General features: G+C 40.8%; 1 protein-coding gene and 1 long non-coding RNA gene across 2 annotated transcripts; both read right to left on the bottom strand.

Moving 5' to 3' along the window:
- Window positions 1-3,871: 3,871 nt before the first annotated feature.
- LOC145457281 (uncharacterized) lies at window positions 3,872-12,136 on the bottom strand. The gene is made up of 4 exons (XM_080335470.1): window positions 11,826-12,136; window positions 5,646-5,834; window positions 4,200-4,426; window positions 3,872-4,035 (listed from the first exon to the last, which is right to left on the bottom strand). Exons 1-4 carry the CDS (start codon window positions 12,037-12,039, stop codon window positions 3,973-3,975), a joined length of 693 nt encoding a protein of 230 aa, XP_080191596.1. The 5' UTR covers window positions 12,040-12,136; the 3' UTR covers window positions 3,872-3,972.
- Window positions 12,137-12,804: 668 nt separating this feature from the next.
- Window positions 12,805-13,632, bottom strand: LOC145457282 (uncharacterized). The gene is made up of 2 exons (XR_013920829.1): window positions 13,203-13,632; window positions 12,805-13,142 (listed from the first exon to the last, which is right to left on the bottom strand). It is a non-coding gene; the product is annotated as an uncharacterized LOC145457282 (long non-coding RNA).
- Window positions 13,633-17,105: the final 3,473 nt, after the last annotated feature.

Below are 17,105 nucleotides of genomic sequence, written 5' to 3'. Positions count from 1 at the left end.
GCAGTTCGAATACGGTCGCGTTTTTGACACCTGCCAAAAAAGTTTCCCACGCTTGTATTCAATTTGATACCAGAGCGTTTATGTGACTGGTAAGTGAGCTTGGCTGATCAGTAGGGCAAGTTTTTGTTGCACTAAAATCGTGAGAAAGTTGCACTTAATTTGAACAAAAGTTGCAGTAAAAAGTTGCATTTGTGCACAAGTGATTTTTTTTTCATTATTAGGGTATGAGACATTCGAATGGTTCCGTAGTATAATCCAGCAGTTTAAGACAGTGGGTTCTTAAGCGCTTGAGATCACGAATCAAATCAAATTATCATTTACGTATCGCGGCTGAAACCTCAGACATGAAAAGAAATGCGTTGCTAACGTCAGTATGCTATGTTTTCGTGGGTACTGGACATGCATGAAATCGATAAGGTGCAGACGACCACTTGTACGCTATGCAGTTTTATGAAACATGATTAGTTTTCGGCATTTCGGGGCCTGCAATTTCCGGACCAGGACGTACCAACCAAGACATATAACGCTTCGGGCAACGTGCGACTCCATGAAGTGCGCTGCCTAAAAGATCAATATCCGTTTACTACATGGAGGATAAATGGTTACGCAATAACGAGCAAAGCAAAGACGTGTGATGTAATAATGGGCAGTAGAGTTTACAAATCCGAAGTTTCAGTAATCAATAACCTGATATAATAAGTACTATTCCATATTCAAAGTTCACGAATGTTCAGTTTATGTTATTGTGCATGTAAATAAAAAGTAATCGTTTTTTACAAAGAGATCGATTACATATGTGACATAAATCGATAACGATTACTTCGGATTTTTGCGAATGCGCCTATAATAGACCTGACGCTAGTAGGATGAAGGAATATATTTGATATTTTCAATCCACGTGTGCCGGCTATTTCTCCTAACATTACCTGCGTTAGACTTAGCTGAGGCACGAACCCTGGGAAATATTGTGAAATAACTGCATTATCGGAACATAAGTAAATATTTTCATGGCTAAAATATTGGGTTTATGAAATTAGAAGCTCGAGTGAATATAGTGTACTGTGTATGGTCGGTACGATGTTACCACGGCGTATCGCGTGGGAGTATAGAAAAACTAAGATTGGCGTGGCTATGAAGCGACTGTACCGGCACAAGTTTCATGATTGGGATTGGCCGGGAACAATTATGACACCTTACGACTTTTTCGCCGTTATGATTTTATCTTGTCAATGCTGAATAACCTTCCTCATGTACCAGTACACTCATCTTGCATCAACGCCGAATCAATCATAGCCTAAAGGCCAAAACAAATACTATTTATCGGTGGCAATGCTGTCATCCTTACCAACCAGTATTGGCTGTTTAAACATTCGAAACTATGGGGTGGGCCTTAAAATTCAGTTATTTATCCTTCACCGCAGATTTTCATATTGATGCGTTTGCCTTCCCTTTCTTTGATGGATAAACTGGATGAAGCCCTACTGTCACCCAACTGCCGTAATTTCTCATCATGCACGCAATGCCTATATTATTATATTCTTTATTACACACACAACAGCAGTGGCGCTTATCGCCTGTTCAAGCCTTGCGCACCACAACAATGCATTTGGTAATATTCAGTTTTTTGCTGTTTGTCTAGGGCAGGGGTTCTCAACCCGCGGCCCGCGGGCCGCATGCGGCCCGCAGACGCTTTTTCTGTGGCCCGCGAGATCTTTCAATATGATCGCAATTACTACCGGCACAGTATTGTTGCATACGGTATCAATTTACCTACTAAAGCTCTCTTATCGCTCCGTCTCTGTTTCGTTTGATTTATTCTCATTCTTCAATGTTCTCTGGTTTCTTGATATATGGTCGAGTTTAGATTCCCATTGTTCTGAATAGGTCTTCGGGCAGTTCAATCTCGAGTTACACATATCACCTGATCTTAGAAAAAAGCGTTGCTAGCTAGGTCTCAGGCAAAGCAATCCATATTTTGAGGCATTGCTGAGATTGCCGACGACGTTAAAAACGCATGGTTCAAAATTGCTTGGTATATCGCTAAATCAATGAAATCTGTCAGAAAAGGTGTTTCTCCAACAAAACGTTACTATACTGTGCGAATCTCCGCTGTTTCCGGAATTTAGCAGCAAGGACAACTTCACCTAACAAATTTCGAAGCTGCAGTTGTCTGATTCAACCGTGACAAGAAGAGTAACAGCAATGTCAGTTGATCTTTTGTTGCATGTTTTGAAACACGTTGCCCCGTAGACTACTTTAACCTATGCATTGGACAAAATCTACGGACATTGCAACGCTAATTGTACTGGGGTATTCTATCAGAGTGGATATATTTGTAGACGTAATGCTGGCTGGGCAAACGTGGGGAGAGGGGACTAGCAAACAACATCAACTTAACAAAGCTGACTTCTGTAAATATTGGTGCAGGGCATCAGCCACGGAAAGAAAAAAGAATGGTTGATTGGTTTGCTCTGAAATTACCCCGGACATGAGACTTCTTCTCATATCACTGAGAGCCCAAAGTGACAATGACCTCTGTAAAGAAAAAGTTACCGTAGTTTTATACTTGCTCGCTCACGCATTGAAATAGAGAGTTCAGTTCTCTGGTGCAAGTGTTTGAAGGTGCACATACCGACTTGGGAACGAATGCAATGCACGCTTCATGAAGGGATTTACTTGTTCCGTCGGAAGATGACACAATCTCACTAGAAACAGCAACTGAAAGCTTACGAACGCTATCCATTATGCTGTGGAATGCATACAAACTAAATGCCCATAGCCGACTGGTAAATAGGCTATATTAGCCTGAATAGTCCACAAATATACGGTAATAATGTTCTGCGGCCCGCTGCACTATTTGCTGATAAAATGCGGCCCGTTACGCAAGGAAAGTTGAGAACCCCTGGTCTAGGGGACGACGTTGCATGCTCGTGCACTACCGCACTTTCAATCACTCTCGATTTTCTTGCTTCCAATTTCGGGTCTCTGCTGTCGACTTCGGAACTCGGCTCACTCTTCCTCTGGGCTTTTCAAATACGCTGCGTTAACAGCGGGATTGGCAATGAGGAGTCCAGATGAACCTCCGACACGTATAAGCATGGCAGAGCCGAGCACGCAATGCCCATTTCTTTCTTTTATCGTTACTGGTATTTTATATCGATCGACAGTTACACCGTATTTTAATCACCAGAATAATCCATGACAGCAGCTGTCTCGATGACCACACGTCTTCAAAGTTATCATATCGTTGTAATAGTCTGTTTTTATATATTGTTGCAATCGTTCTTTGAACGAATAAAAAACCTATCTGACTGTCAATCTGCCCTATTGCATTTCTGTTATTCGTCTTCTATGCTAATTTTTCACCGCGACAAATGATCAAGTTGTTGATTTAAGGCTAATTCTTCCATCCTAATTTTGATGTGAATTTTTTCTTTACTACTTAAATTGGAGAGGAATTATGGCGCAGGACTGTGGGAGACAATAGGGCACGTGGCCCGTGATTCAGGGACCAGTTGTTGTGGCCTTTCTCCTTGTACATCTTTGGTCCGTGATGAATGTGCCAGAGTGATTCTGTATTCAGATGTCCCAAGTGGTGAAGGGTGGCCCAAAAGCATTCCCTAACTTCTATTTCTTTATTTCTTAGGTTGTTTACATTTTTGCAGCTGTCCGACATTGGTGGTTCTGCAGTCCAACTTTTTATTGCATAGTTGTTGCACTTTTCCCATGCCCTGGAGCAATTGTAACAATTTGGGGATAATATGTAATCTCAATATTTATATGATGTATCTGAGTACCAAATTTTTATTACGATTGTCTCCGCTGTCCCCTATTATGATATCGTTCTTCGTCGCCAGATTCCAAAATGTAATTCTGGATCATTTGATTTTATTGTTATTTAAATTACAAAAATGAGCAAAAGTTATAGTTATTACCAATTCGAAACATCATACCAGAAAAAGCATATACCATTCAAAAATCGTACGCGACATATGCCGGGTTTGACGTTGCCCTCGGTTGAAGCACGACGTTTGGCTGAAACAAAAAAGGATTATTTGCAATAAAGTCGTCTTTGTGTTATATTGGTATTTTCACAACGTAAACAAATATTGATCAAAGACAATCGTACCAGTGCAAGCAACTCCGTGATTCAGTTAGTTAGAATAACAGGCACGGGGAATAGCAAGTTATTGATTTACCGGTTGCTTTGCGTGACGACGGCTTCCAGAAGTGTTGAAGTCCTTCGGATCCACCCCTTGTGTTTCAAGTAATCCACTTATAAACGTAATGAGGCCGCTGACCCAACATACGTAAAACGACCATCCGAAAGCAGTCACACCTGGGTTCCCCGGGTCATCTTGCGGGTAGTCTATCCAGTTTATCACCCCGTACGTGAAAAATCCACAGCCAAGCCAGGTGAAGAGACCTGTAGTAAACAAGTTTGTTGGAAGAATTCGTAGCTCAAAAGACTCTTCCAAATCCACTGTTAATATCTTTTACTGAAATAATGTTACCATTTCCCGTTTGGACCAATTCACCATTTATAATCGGAATATAATTTCGCTAAATTGTACTTATTAGCTTTCAACAAGCCATTTGTGGTACAGAACTTCAGAATAACGCAAAACAATAACTTTACATTGTTAATTTATTCGCTAAATGCTTTTCGACTGACCCTATAGCTGTGTGAATGACAGATTGGTCGGTGATATATCTTGAATCAAATAACGAGTATTAAGTTAAATATACGAGCAAAAAGGGGCTGTATCGCTCACGCACGCTTAGAGCTGCTAATAAAATACGTGAGCCAAAATAGAGGATCGAATACGAAGCGCCGAGTAATTGAAACAAATTGATATAGTACAATACACTACCCATCTATACATCCGTGAGATTATAAACGCATAAATTGTATTCGTTCGATTCAAATCATACAAGAGGGTTGGCTAAGGTGGGCACTTCGCGATGTAAGCACTGAGCCGTCTAACAAACAGAGTAACGTTACTATTAGATTATTCTACACTAGTACCTACATAAACGTAACCTGTGATCATTTCGTTTTCGGTCAATTTATTTGTGATGTAACAATGGAGGATCAGTGAAAAGTAAATCAAATCAGTGAATGACTGATTGCTCTCACAAGTCACACCGGCGTATCGCGAACAATCCGAACATCACAAAGATGCAGCGATTTAATCGAAACCGTTTACTAGATGACTTGAAATTGACTCGTAAATTTTGCTCCGAGTCACGAGTCAATCCACATTTCTGAAGCGCCTAGTCAAGTCAAGTCAAGTCATTTTTTCAAAGTGACTCGAGTCAAGTCATGCGAAAAAGTTGACTCGAGTCATCCCAACACTGGTTGCGAATGTCACCATTTAAACCTATGCAGGTTCACAACAAGGTTGACACGGCCACTATAACATCGAGTATATATATACACACAGTGCCTTACCTTAACCATCTATGTTAACAGTTTTTGATCAAGTAAATATTGGGTAACGCCGCTTGTAATGTTAGTCAAAGGTTCTTTAATCGATTCGTCCTTCGTGCTGGACCAAGTGGCTCAATTTGTAAATGATATAGGCTACTCATCGACCGAAAAATTAAGAAATTAACAGCGTTCTATCTCCTTCCTTACTTACTTGCAGCGATATGCAAGCCTCCTGCGGTTATGATGCCACACGAAAAGCAGCAGCACAGGGAACAATACACTCCCAAGAAGAGATTCCCCAGCACAAACAAACTTATAGCTGATATCAGCGCGCCAACGGTTCCTGCGTATGTTATGTATGCGTTGTATTCTTCATTACTAGCGCCACTTGCGTCGGTAGCTGTAATAGATCGTGTTAGTAAGAATTATTTTGATGGTCGAAATCGCATAACCGGGCGAGGAAGCCTATGTATCACGATCACTGATTAATTAGGCATACGCCGATTATATGATGGATTACACTGGTCTACAAATTTCGAGAAAAAATTTGCGCCAAAAATTTTAATGATTCATATAGGCTAATTTTAGGTTGATGAATCCGATTCTGTGTTCAGAATTTCTCTATCACGTCATATTTTTTCCGTATGAATTTTTCTCGTTTTCATAAATTAATCAAATTTCAGCTTACGTAAGTGACATCACCATTAGCATACAACAGCAACAGATCAAATATTGTTATTGAAATCATCTATCATGAAACCTGGGTTGTTGTAGTACAGAATGAGTTTTCGGTGAACTTGAATCCAGAGATTATCTATCTTAGTTCAAACAGAAGCTCTTTTCGACCCATAAAATTACACTGGTTTACCAATTTCAAAATATTTTTGCTCCAAAAATTTTATTGATTGATGTAGGCCCTAGGCCAGTGGTTCCCAACCTGTGGTACGCGTACCACCAGTATTACTTTCCGGATGTAATATGGTGTGCCATGACCGATCCATTGTCTGTTGATCAAGCTGACCTGCCTGTAGGGACTGGGGAGCAAGAGGAGCTCATAGATGTCCATGATGATCAGACAGCAACGACGAAACACAAAGCTTGTTATCCAATAAACTTCTGGCTTAGCATAGCCCCCTCGTACTCGACGCTAGCTTGCCACGCTATTCCCCAGCTGCTAATTGTCCCTTCTATCTAGTTGCAGAAACGAAACCGACTGGTTGCGCCTATGCATGACTTTCGGTGCGCTGTGAGCAAGCGTATGCCACGCATCGACCAGCTAGTGGAAAATAAACAAATCGCATTTAAAAAATTGACTTTTTTTATTTCATTACGTTGTTCTTCTTGGGACTGGCGATGAAAAAACAATTCCATGCATCCCATCAACCCTGGCTGAAAATGCCTAGTTTAGTACAATTTGTTATTACACCTCGCATCTAGGTCAAATACGTGATTATGGTGTCATAAATGGTGGCAACATTTTTGACCAACTTCAGCGCGCGTAACAGGTAGTACGCGAGCACTGCGTAAAACCTCGAAATGGTACGTCGTTGGAAAAAGGGTTGGGAACCACTGATGTAGGCTAATATTAGGTTGCTGAATCCGATTCTGTGTTCAGAATTTCTCTATCACGTCAGATTTTTTCCGCATGAATTTTTCTCATTTGCATAAATTTCGGCTTTCGTTAGTGACATCACGGTTAGCATACAACAGCAACAGATCACATTTTGCTATTGAAATCCTCTTTATTAATGAAACATGAGTTGCTGTAGAACAGAATAACTGAGTTTTAGATGAACTTGGATCCAGTGGTCCTCTATCTTTTTTCAATCAGGACCTCTTTCCGACCTATAAATTTATATGTGGATGCAACTATTTTTAGTTGGTTACCCTTCGTTTAAATTGTGATTAGTAGCTCCGTACTTAATTTAGTTCCCTACGTCATCGATCTTCATTCATCTATGTCCTGCTCTTTCGTAAAACGTAAAAGTTTGCAAACAATAAACATTGTATTAGTGGTATATTATGTAGAAGAGAATTGCACTCCGGTACATGACTCAAAAATGTGTCCCTTTAAGCTTGTTTTGAAACATTAAAAGAAACAGGATGTCTGCTTTTCCAAAGAAAAAAGTTACGATCATGCTAACTTGACTGAATTTATCATCTTTAATCCCCGCCTGGACTTATCATGCTAATTCTTCTTCTCCAGTTCCCATATACTGTCACGTTTTTTCGGAATCGAGGAAAGCTATTTCTGAACTATTTTTCTTCTGGTGTATTGCCATGATATAAAGGGCTTCTTTTGCATTGTCTATTATAGATATGCAACCAGATGAATGGAGACTGCTTAATAATAGCTAAACACGAAACCTGAAGTGATGTGTGTTACTTCACGATATAGAAATAAATTTGCATCGGTTCTATGACAGTCGATCCGTCTCGACATAGAACATTCTGTGGCCTACACCAAATAACATGTTTTCTATGCTCGAACAGAGCCAGAGATGAGCATTGGTTCATTTTTAGTGATGTCTTTGAATGGTTTCTAAACTTTTTGTTTGTGTTTTGCATGATTAAACGTCAGTTCCAAATATCAAAAGCTTTACAATTTTTGCGGTTTCTGATTTGCCGTAATATTTTACTATGAACTAGAGTTACACAAGTTGCACTCAAGTAGCACAAACGCCTTACATGTCTAAGACATGTGAAAACTACTTCACGTGGAAGACGAAATAAAAGGTATGAGAATTACTATAAGTCAGTATCTAAGTATACTTGGTCGGGGGGAGGGTGGTCGCATACTTTCAGCAGTTAGTCGGATGTGACTATACCTACAAAATCGCAAGATCTATCTTCTCGGCTAACGGCATTACCCATTGGTAGAATCTGCGAAAATATATTCAGTTACCGTGCTTTAGGGGCGGTGTCACGCAGTCTTAATGATCATGTAACTCAGTGATTCCCAAGCGCGGCCCCCAGATAGCCTTCTTGCGGCCTCCAAAATATATTAAGATATCGATTTATGACAAAAATGAAATTTATATTTATAAAATACTCTTGCTTGGCTTGACCTCTGTGGTTTTTAATTATAGAATTGCAGGAAAGTTGTGAGTATAGACTGCTAACGTTATGTCACTGCTGTTTCAATGCAATGTGCCCTAACTTTCCAGTTGAACGAGCAGTAGCTATAGATATAAATAGGTATTTATAACTTTCAAAACCGGAGGAAAATCTCTCCCTCGTGGTCGCTTGACTAAAAAAGAAAAAGATGATCAACTCCCAGAAAATACAGTATTTCTTTCACATTAACAGGTGGTTGACTGAAAAAAAACTTCCCGGTCCAGCTCCGAAATAGCCGCCGTAGCGTTCCTACAGTGCTGACTTAATGTATATCAGTCGAATTTGACCCTATATGTAACCAAAATCCTCAAAAAAGAAAACAAAATATCAAAAAAGAAGACATTTGGGCGTCCTCCGAGGACACTTTAAAAAAAATCAAAAAAGAGGACAAATCATCTTAAAAGAGGACGTATGGTAACCCTATGATAACTAGATGTGCAACACATGATTCACGGTTGAATACGCCGAGATGCATACTGTTTAGTCGGCTAAAAGCAGCATAATTAGTAGTCCTATATTCAGGGCCGTAACTGCCGCACCCCAAACCCCACAATTGAGGGGGGCCAAGCTCGAAGGGGGCCCAAAATTATTTCGTGAATTAGCATAAATTATAGAGTATTTTTTGAAAATTCATGCAACTTCTTCAAAAAATTTTCGCGCTTTGCGCGATTTCAATTCGCCGCATATCTTGAATATTGGGTACTCTTCCCCAAGAAAAAATACGCAGGGTTATAGAATAGGGCATATCAGCGTTCACCATGACCGCACCACAACGCACCAAGACATATAAAGTTTTAGGCCATGTAACATGTGACTCCGAGAAGTGTGTCAGAACGATCGGCAGCGAGAAAGCCTTGGCCGTAAAGGACTGCTTTTATGCTGACCAAAAAATTCGAAATACCAAAAACTTCGTTATATATACAAAATACATATAGGTTTATTTGTCCATATAGGCCCCCAAATGACTGGCGCCAAATGTTCTTGTCATGGCAATCTGAACCTCACAAGACAAATACCATCTCGCAGGAAAGAAAATTATATGCCAGTGAAGAAATACCAATCTGAAATCGTGTGATCTTCCAGTTTAGTATATACGTTTGGGCAATTCTACATATTTTGATATAGCAGACAGGATGTCACGAAATAACATCATGTGAAGAAGTCATACATAGGGGTCTGCCCGCCCGAAGATGTTTAATTTTACGGGGTCTGCAGTTTCAAAGACACCTCTCACTCAGCTCTACCGGTAAATGGGATTACGTGGGCAAATTCCCGATCTTATTCACCGATTCTATCATGAATTATCGAAATATTCGCGCGTCGCGCTGTCTCAATAAACAGTACAACTTTAATTTCGTGGCAAAAGTGAACAACGTCATGCGAGGTCAGTTTATCACCCTACGGGAGCCCGGGGTCCTGACGAAGTGCCGTTACGTTCCTGCCAATGGGTATACCCCCGGATATGTATGGGTATACCCCCGGTATTCCTATTGAGGGGGCCTATGCCTTTACAAACACACCTCACTCAGCTCTACCGGTAAATCAGATTACGTGAACAGAGACAAGATGAAAATTGATAGCAATACATGCAATTCCCGAGCATATTGACCGATTCAGTCATGAAAATAAAGAAATTTCTCGCGCTTCGCGCGTTTAGACAAGAAAAGCTGATTCACCCAACTGACACCCAATGCAGCAGATAAGTAGCGGTAAACAGTGTACAATTTTGAAATCTCGCCAGGGCAATAAAACTACTCCGAAATAGCCATGACGACTGTTTGGGTCCGTTTCATAGCCGTAGTATTCGTGCGGCCCCGACCGTACTCTGAAATTCTAAATTTGGCCCTCACACCGAAAAAGTTTGGGAACCACTGATGTAACTCATGAGAGTGGTGCATTCTATTCCCTAAACTACTTTATACTTTTCAAAATACAAGTTGCAAAAGTAAATGGTTTATCTAAAATACACTATTCAGGTAGAAGTGGAAGTAGTCTGAAAACATATCAACTTTAGTACGTACTGCAAGTAGAATGAATCAACTTTACTACCCCGAAAAAAGTAGTAAAAATCGACATAGATATTATCTTCCAAACATGACGAGATAGAACAAAAATATCGCCAGATTCGTATTCAGCGCCCCCAAATTAGGTAAACATGAACCAAACGAATCCCGGCGCAAAAATCATTTAGACCAGTATTATTTGTTGCAACGTAGCATTCAACACTTTGAACACTACTGCTTGAAGTTTGGGTTCTGATGGGACAGCATCCTATATTTCAATCCTTATAGAAATCGGGGTAGACTTGGGTGGAGTTGTGCCTTGTAGAACATTTCAAATCATATTCAAACAGTGTAAGTCTAAAGTCATTGGTTGACTCGGATTAATCAAAACCAACTCGAATACCACATATATATCGTGCATGTCAACATATAAGTGCCTGTTTGTAATAGAAATCGCGAACCACAACATGGATATTGTTCGATATATATATATATAGAGAGAGAGAGAGAGAGAGAGAGAGAGTTATGAAATATTTTATTATCATAATAATTTAAAACTTTGCTCAAAATCGACCAGCGTATAATTTTCACAGCACAATATACCCGCAATACAATACTTTGTTCGCTATGACCAATATCCTAGTTCAGCATGAATTGTTTGCTGACGATGCAAAAATTAATCCCATCGATGCAAACCACTTATATATTGACCTTGCCACTGTCTGCAATCGGATTGACGCTATGTAGCTCAGCTTATAGCCCTCCAGAAATGTGCTGTTTCGCATCTTGGACGCCATAACCCTGATTTTCGTACATGTAAGGGGCACTACTTTTTACTTCGCCAATGACATCTAAGTTATGTAAGGATCTTGATATGGTTTATAAGATTGTCGATGGACTTTTCTGCTTATGGTTCGATTATTTTTTCATTGGATCCAGCTTGCCCGCTCACCCGCTACTGAGCTCGTTATCTGAGTAGTAGGTGTTTGCTTTTGCAATGCCTTCCAACATTTTCAATGCTGCAAGTTTGCCGCTTTTCAAAGATTAACGATATAGAGACCGGCTATAGAGGCAAATGCTGGGAGATTTCTTATGGGCTGGTTTTAGTAGCCGTCTTCGGCCTATGTCGTCCCACGCGGTCGTAATGTTCCATTTTGCTCCTAATATATATGTATAGTGAGAGGAAAATATCCATTCACTGCTGCCCTAATTATTTTGTTTCTCTTTTTCGACTGCGGCGAAGAAGACACATATTTTAGATATATACTCACTGTTCAGCGCAGCTGCTGCATTCAGTAGATTCGTTTCACATTGTTGACCTATACTGAAGAATCCAGCGCTCACGGTTTCATTCTGATCATTAGGATCCTGAACTTGGGTAAGCCAGTTACACGACAGGAAACTCAATACCAACGCAATGAAAGCCCCATTTGCGAACACAATGCCAAAAACACCTTTGGCGTTGATATTGCAGCAACACGCCATATGATATCCGTCGCTAATTTCGCATTGAAGAAATAATGATTGAGTTTAGAGAATAACTTCCCGTTCTCGTAAAATCACGGCAAACATATACGATGCGATATATATAGCCGTGGGTTTAGTTATTGTTTTACGAATCGATAGCCAATGTTTGCATGATCATTTGACTCTACACTACTGTACTTGCTTTCACAGGTCACATACCGTGATATTCAAGTGCTATAGATATATAATAACTAGGGCAAGTTTTTGTTGCAATAAAATCGCGACAAAGTTGTACTTAATTTTGACAAAAGTTTCAGTAAAAAGTTGCATTTATAATCTTCGTTGAATTAGTAGAGTATGAGATGCTCGATAGGTTCCGTTGTCTAACCCAGTGCTCTTCAACCTTTTTCGTCCTGGTGCACCCTGTTAATGTTTACCCTAAACTCGTACACCCCCCTGACCAGATACCTCACTGGTTGCGTATAGTATAGGCCTAAGCCTAATCCGGGGGTGTTCAACCTCCTTGTTAATCACAGCCGTGCTTTGATTCCATTAATAGCATACGGCCGCATTCCGGCGGAGACTCGTCATGGCCAATCTGGACGTCATATATGCTCTTGCTCAAGTTAAATTGGCTACAGGGGAACTTCGCACCGCGGCGGGACTTGTGGTGTTCTGTGCCATCACTGATTTTTCGAGATCTACCTTGTGTATAAAAGTTCTCAATCGTAGTAGCAGAACTCCCCCGCAGTCTTGGAAGCAGCATATTGAATGCACAATATCAAAACTAGCTCGGTGTGTGGGAATAATGACCCGTCTCCAATCTTTGGTTTCCAGATCAGTACTACGAACCATCTACTTCTCTCTTTTCCACTCGCATCTGCAATATGGAATCGTAGTATGGGGAAATGCATGTACAACATTTTTGTGCAGAATTCGAACCCTGCAAAACCGTGCGATACGGCTGATCTCATCTGTACCTTTACGTACCAATTTATCGCCTTACTACCGTAAGCATCGAATTTTGCGAGTTGATGAACTGTATCGCTTCGAAGTATCAAAAGTTGTTCACAAATATTTTTCCAATAGTCTCCCTCCTGTGTTTGATGACTTTTTCATACCTGCTAAACATGTCCATTCCCATTACACGAGATCTTCGTCTAAAGGAAACGTCTACTTACCCCAACCCAATAGCAACCTAACTAAGAGATCTATCGACTACTCGGGACCTATCATCTGGAATGCATTACCATCACATATCCGTGAATTGCCTTATAATAGATTCAAAAAAGCCCTACTTGATCGCCTCTTGTCGTTACACTAACACTGTTGCCCTACCTCGCCCAGACATTGCTTCATTGATCATTTGCTACCATTGTTTAATTTTTTTTTATATTTTCCTTTCCTAACTAAACATTTTTTCACAGCCAGACTGTTCTGAGTCAAGTGTACCTGTTTGATGCTGGTGTGATCAGACTAGATGACCTTCACGGTCTTATCGATCATTCCTATCTAATACCGAATACTGTGCACGCATATTTTCTGTACCACCATCACTGCCGTTTGTTATGTATTTTGGTTCGATGAAAATAAAGACTCTCTCTCTCTCTCTTATTATCTATGCATTAAAAATCGCGAGTATAAATGTCAGAAAAGGCTATTTGGGTTCTCTTTCCAGTCGCGAGAGATTTTAATTATCCTGAAATTTTCTTCGTGCTCCCCGCAATTCAACATAACTTCATTTTCAATTTTAATATAGTAGCACCCTTTTTAATCTGAGCCGGAATCGGAATCGTGTGCTCCTCGCAAAAGAAATTTGTTTGTGGTACATTTGGGCGATTTCAATATATTTCCACTATTTCCACTACCGGTACAATCGACAATCTTGATGGTGGGTCAAGAAATAACGGCATGCAACAAAGTGACTAATAACAATTGGCCCACCCGAAGATGCATTATCATCTATAACTTGCCCCAAATTTTCGAAAGCACTCCCTCCGTGAACCCTACCGGTGAATCTGATCACATGGGCTGGGAAAGGATAAATATTTGATGGTAATATGTGATACTGCTACTATTAATTACGGAATTCATTCGTGAAGCTGAAAAGTTTTCGCGCTCGGCGCAACAATATGCAGTCCCAGCAACTATTCAAAACATTGCCACTCGCGATTTCGGTGCGTACAATATAGAATGAAAAGTAGAATAGTCCAGAGGTCACCAGGAATGGTATTTTGCGTCCAGTTAGTTCATTACGGCTATGCCCCGGAATGCGGCCTTAGGCTACATAAGTAATCGAAATGCGGCCGTGATTAGCAAAAAGGTTGCCTACATCTGTATTAGATGATGTGTTCATTTTGACTTGACGATAAGTGCAGAAGGGGTCAAGGGGGCGCAATTTGTTTGATAATCGCCAAGGGGGGCGCATGTCCAAAAGGTTGAGAACCGCTGTATTAGGGATTAAACTGCTTCTACTTTACAAACTGAAAATAGCGAAAAGTAAGTAAGTAGTTCACAAAATATTGCGAAGTAGAAGTAGAAGTAGCGAAAAAAATCTACTTTAGTGAGTACCAGAAGTAGAGGAAAACTACTTGAGTACTTCGTTACTGACCACCTCTATTTATGACCAATGTCTATGTGTGTGCTTGTAATCTGTACAGTGTGTGATGAGAAAATTCGTAAGATGCATCTCCGTATTAGTTGCTGACTCATACACAAGAGCAACACTTCGATTGTAATTATACAGGATGGGATATATGTCGTGTTTGAATGATTCATACATATTGGATTATTAGAGAGTCCATGTTATAAAACCTGATAAAATATGAAAAAGGAAGGATATTTAGAAAGGCAATCATTCATGCATAGTGAACAATTCGAGCTGTGCCACAATGAAACAATTTTGCATGCCATCGTTATGCATATCTTAGCACTGGTAATATGATAGTCATTTAACCGTCACTGTGGCATATAATTTTCGAAATAAATTGGTAGTACTGTTGGAGTCGGAGTCGGTAAGTTTGAAGACTCAGGAGTATAGTCGGAGTCAGAGTCGGGGCGTTGAAAATGTGTGGAGTCGGAGTCGGAGTTGGAGTCGGTGGTAAAATTCACCGACTCTACAGCCCAGATTCTCATGCGGATCTGGTACACCCCAACACACCCCATCTGAGTGGTACATCCTTTAACAATTTTGGTACACCCCAGGGTGAACCACACACCCGGTTGAAGAGCCCTGATATAGGACACTATGGCTCCATATACGTTTGTTACGTTCAATTGGTTCTATGTAGTGCGGAGTGGATCGACAAATTCTCTGGTCCGACTCCGATCCGGTCTTTCAATTCTCTGGTCTGGCTCCGGTCGTAACAGGAGAAAGTACTGGTCCGGCTCCGATCCGGTCCAAAATGAAAAAGTCCGGACGGAAATCCGGCCCTACACGGTGCGGTGGTTCCGAACTTGTAAATGTGGCTCATTTATTTTCGCACTGGCTTGGCGGTTACTTGCGTGCGGTTGGTTGGTTGGTTGGTAGTTATTTAGTTACGAACCTCATGCTTATCCATAATGATTCTGGCCTTATCAAAAAAGTACTGATCCGGTCCGATCAGTCTCCGGCCAAAATTGAAAAAACCCGGCTGGATATCCAATCCGGCTCCGGTCCATGCTTCGCACTAGTTCTATGTTGCAGTCACGGACGTCGTTGTCACGGTCAGATATTTTGATCGTATCTCTGATTTGAAACTTGGCCATTTTATTAAACTGTAGTCGGAGAAGCGTTCGAATTACATCTATTACAGCAGGGGTCTCCAACACGCGGCCCGCGAGGTCCTTTTTTGCGGCCCGCGACCTGATTTGAAAAAATTCAGAAAAACGCTTAGTAAATCATGTTGAAACGCTAAAATTGATTTCAGTTGAAACATAATGTTGTTGTTTTTCAAGGTGAGCCATTCTATGTGCCCACTATCACTATTACTCACTAGTTGATACGGCTTCGGCATGGTAATATCATTCCATGGATGAATAATTTGCTGGTACGAATGGGCATATTGCCTTGACGTGCAATGGCCCACCACTGCCAAGACCGAGACGCCTGCAAAACGACTTCGGGCGCTCCAAAAGACTATGCTTTACGAGGAGATAGTTGTCTAGCAAGTAGGCCTACCGTGTATAGCTAACCCCAATATTGATTCTTCAATCCATGGGTGGCCAATCTGCAGCAGTAGAAGGAAAATTATGCGGCTGTCGACACTTGTAATAACAACCCTAAGTTTTCGCAGATACCCCCTGCATCAGATGTATCTGGGAATCTGATCACATTGGCCGAGAAAGGATAAATATATTATAGTAATATGTGAAACTATACTAATATTTATTGACGAAATTCACTCATGAACATGAAAAATTTTTCGCGCTTCGCGCGACTACAGATTGGTTCTCTGTGGCTTTTTACAACATAACTACTAACGATTTGGTGCGCATAGTAAGCCGATATGTGCATATAGATTAGTTCGGAGTGTACCGGCAATGGACATGGACATGATAACGTGGGTATTTGGACCCAGCTAGTTTATCACGACTAACCACCGGTATGCGGCCGCAGGCTACATGAGTACGCGAAATGCGGCCGTGAATTACAAAAATGTTGGCCACCCCTGTTTTAGCGGCTAAAGAGTGTTGTCATTGTCAGGTATCGTGTACAGATCATAGTCCAAAATATAATGACATTGGTGATCATGATACTTTTTGTTGTATTTGTGTTTGTTCAATAAAATATTAGTTCTTTTGTGGTGACTATAACCGTCGCCTATGTTAGAAAGCACGGCGTTGTAATAACGTAGAGTTATCAGACGTGGTTGTTGAACTGCGTTGCCTACTTTTATATCGATATTGATGTCATGCGGCCCGCGGCCTCCAGGAATTTGGAAAAGTGGCCCGCGACCTATTTTGAGTTGGCGACCCCTGTATTACAGTCTGTGGATCATCCATTAGACAGGTTTCTGTGCTTAAATCGACAGTATAAAATTCAGACTATCACGCAGAAGCAACGGGTCACTCAGTAGGAAGCAGGAATACGCACGCAGATGCAG

Source organism: Botryllus schlosseri, chromosome 15 (genome assembly GCF_051294905.1).
Source record: "Botryllus schlosseri isolate E-star chromosome 15, Bs_hap1, whole genome shotgun sequence".
NCBI classification, from domain to species: domain Eukaryota; kingdom Metazoa; phylum Chordata; class Ascidiacea; order Stolidobranchia; family Styelidae; genus Botryllus; species Botryllus schlosseri.
The sequence above is the reverse complement of the archived record's forward strand: the minus strand, read 5'-3'. Positions and strand labels throughout refer to the sequence as shown.

Coding starts and splice junctions, on each gene's coding strand:
- LOC145457281 (XM_080335470.1), bottom strand. CDS start 12,039: ATGGCGTGTTGCTGCAATATCAACGCCAAAGGTGTTTTTGGCATTGTG. Junction 5,835..11,825: donor TGCAGCAGCTGCGCTGAACA/GTGAGTATATAT, acceptor GATCTATTACAG/CTACCGACGCAAGTGGCGCT. Junction 4,036..4,199: donor GTCGTCACGCAAAGCAACCG/GTAAATCAATAA, acceptor TTTTTGTTTCAG/CCAAACGTCGTGCTTCAACC.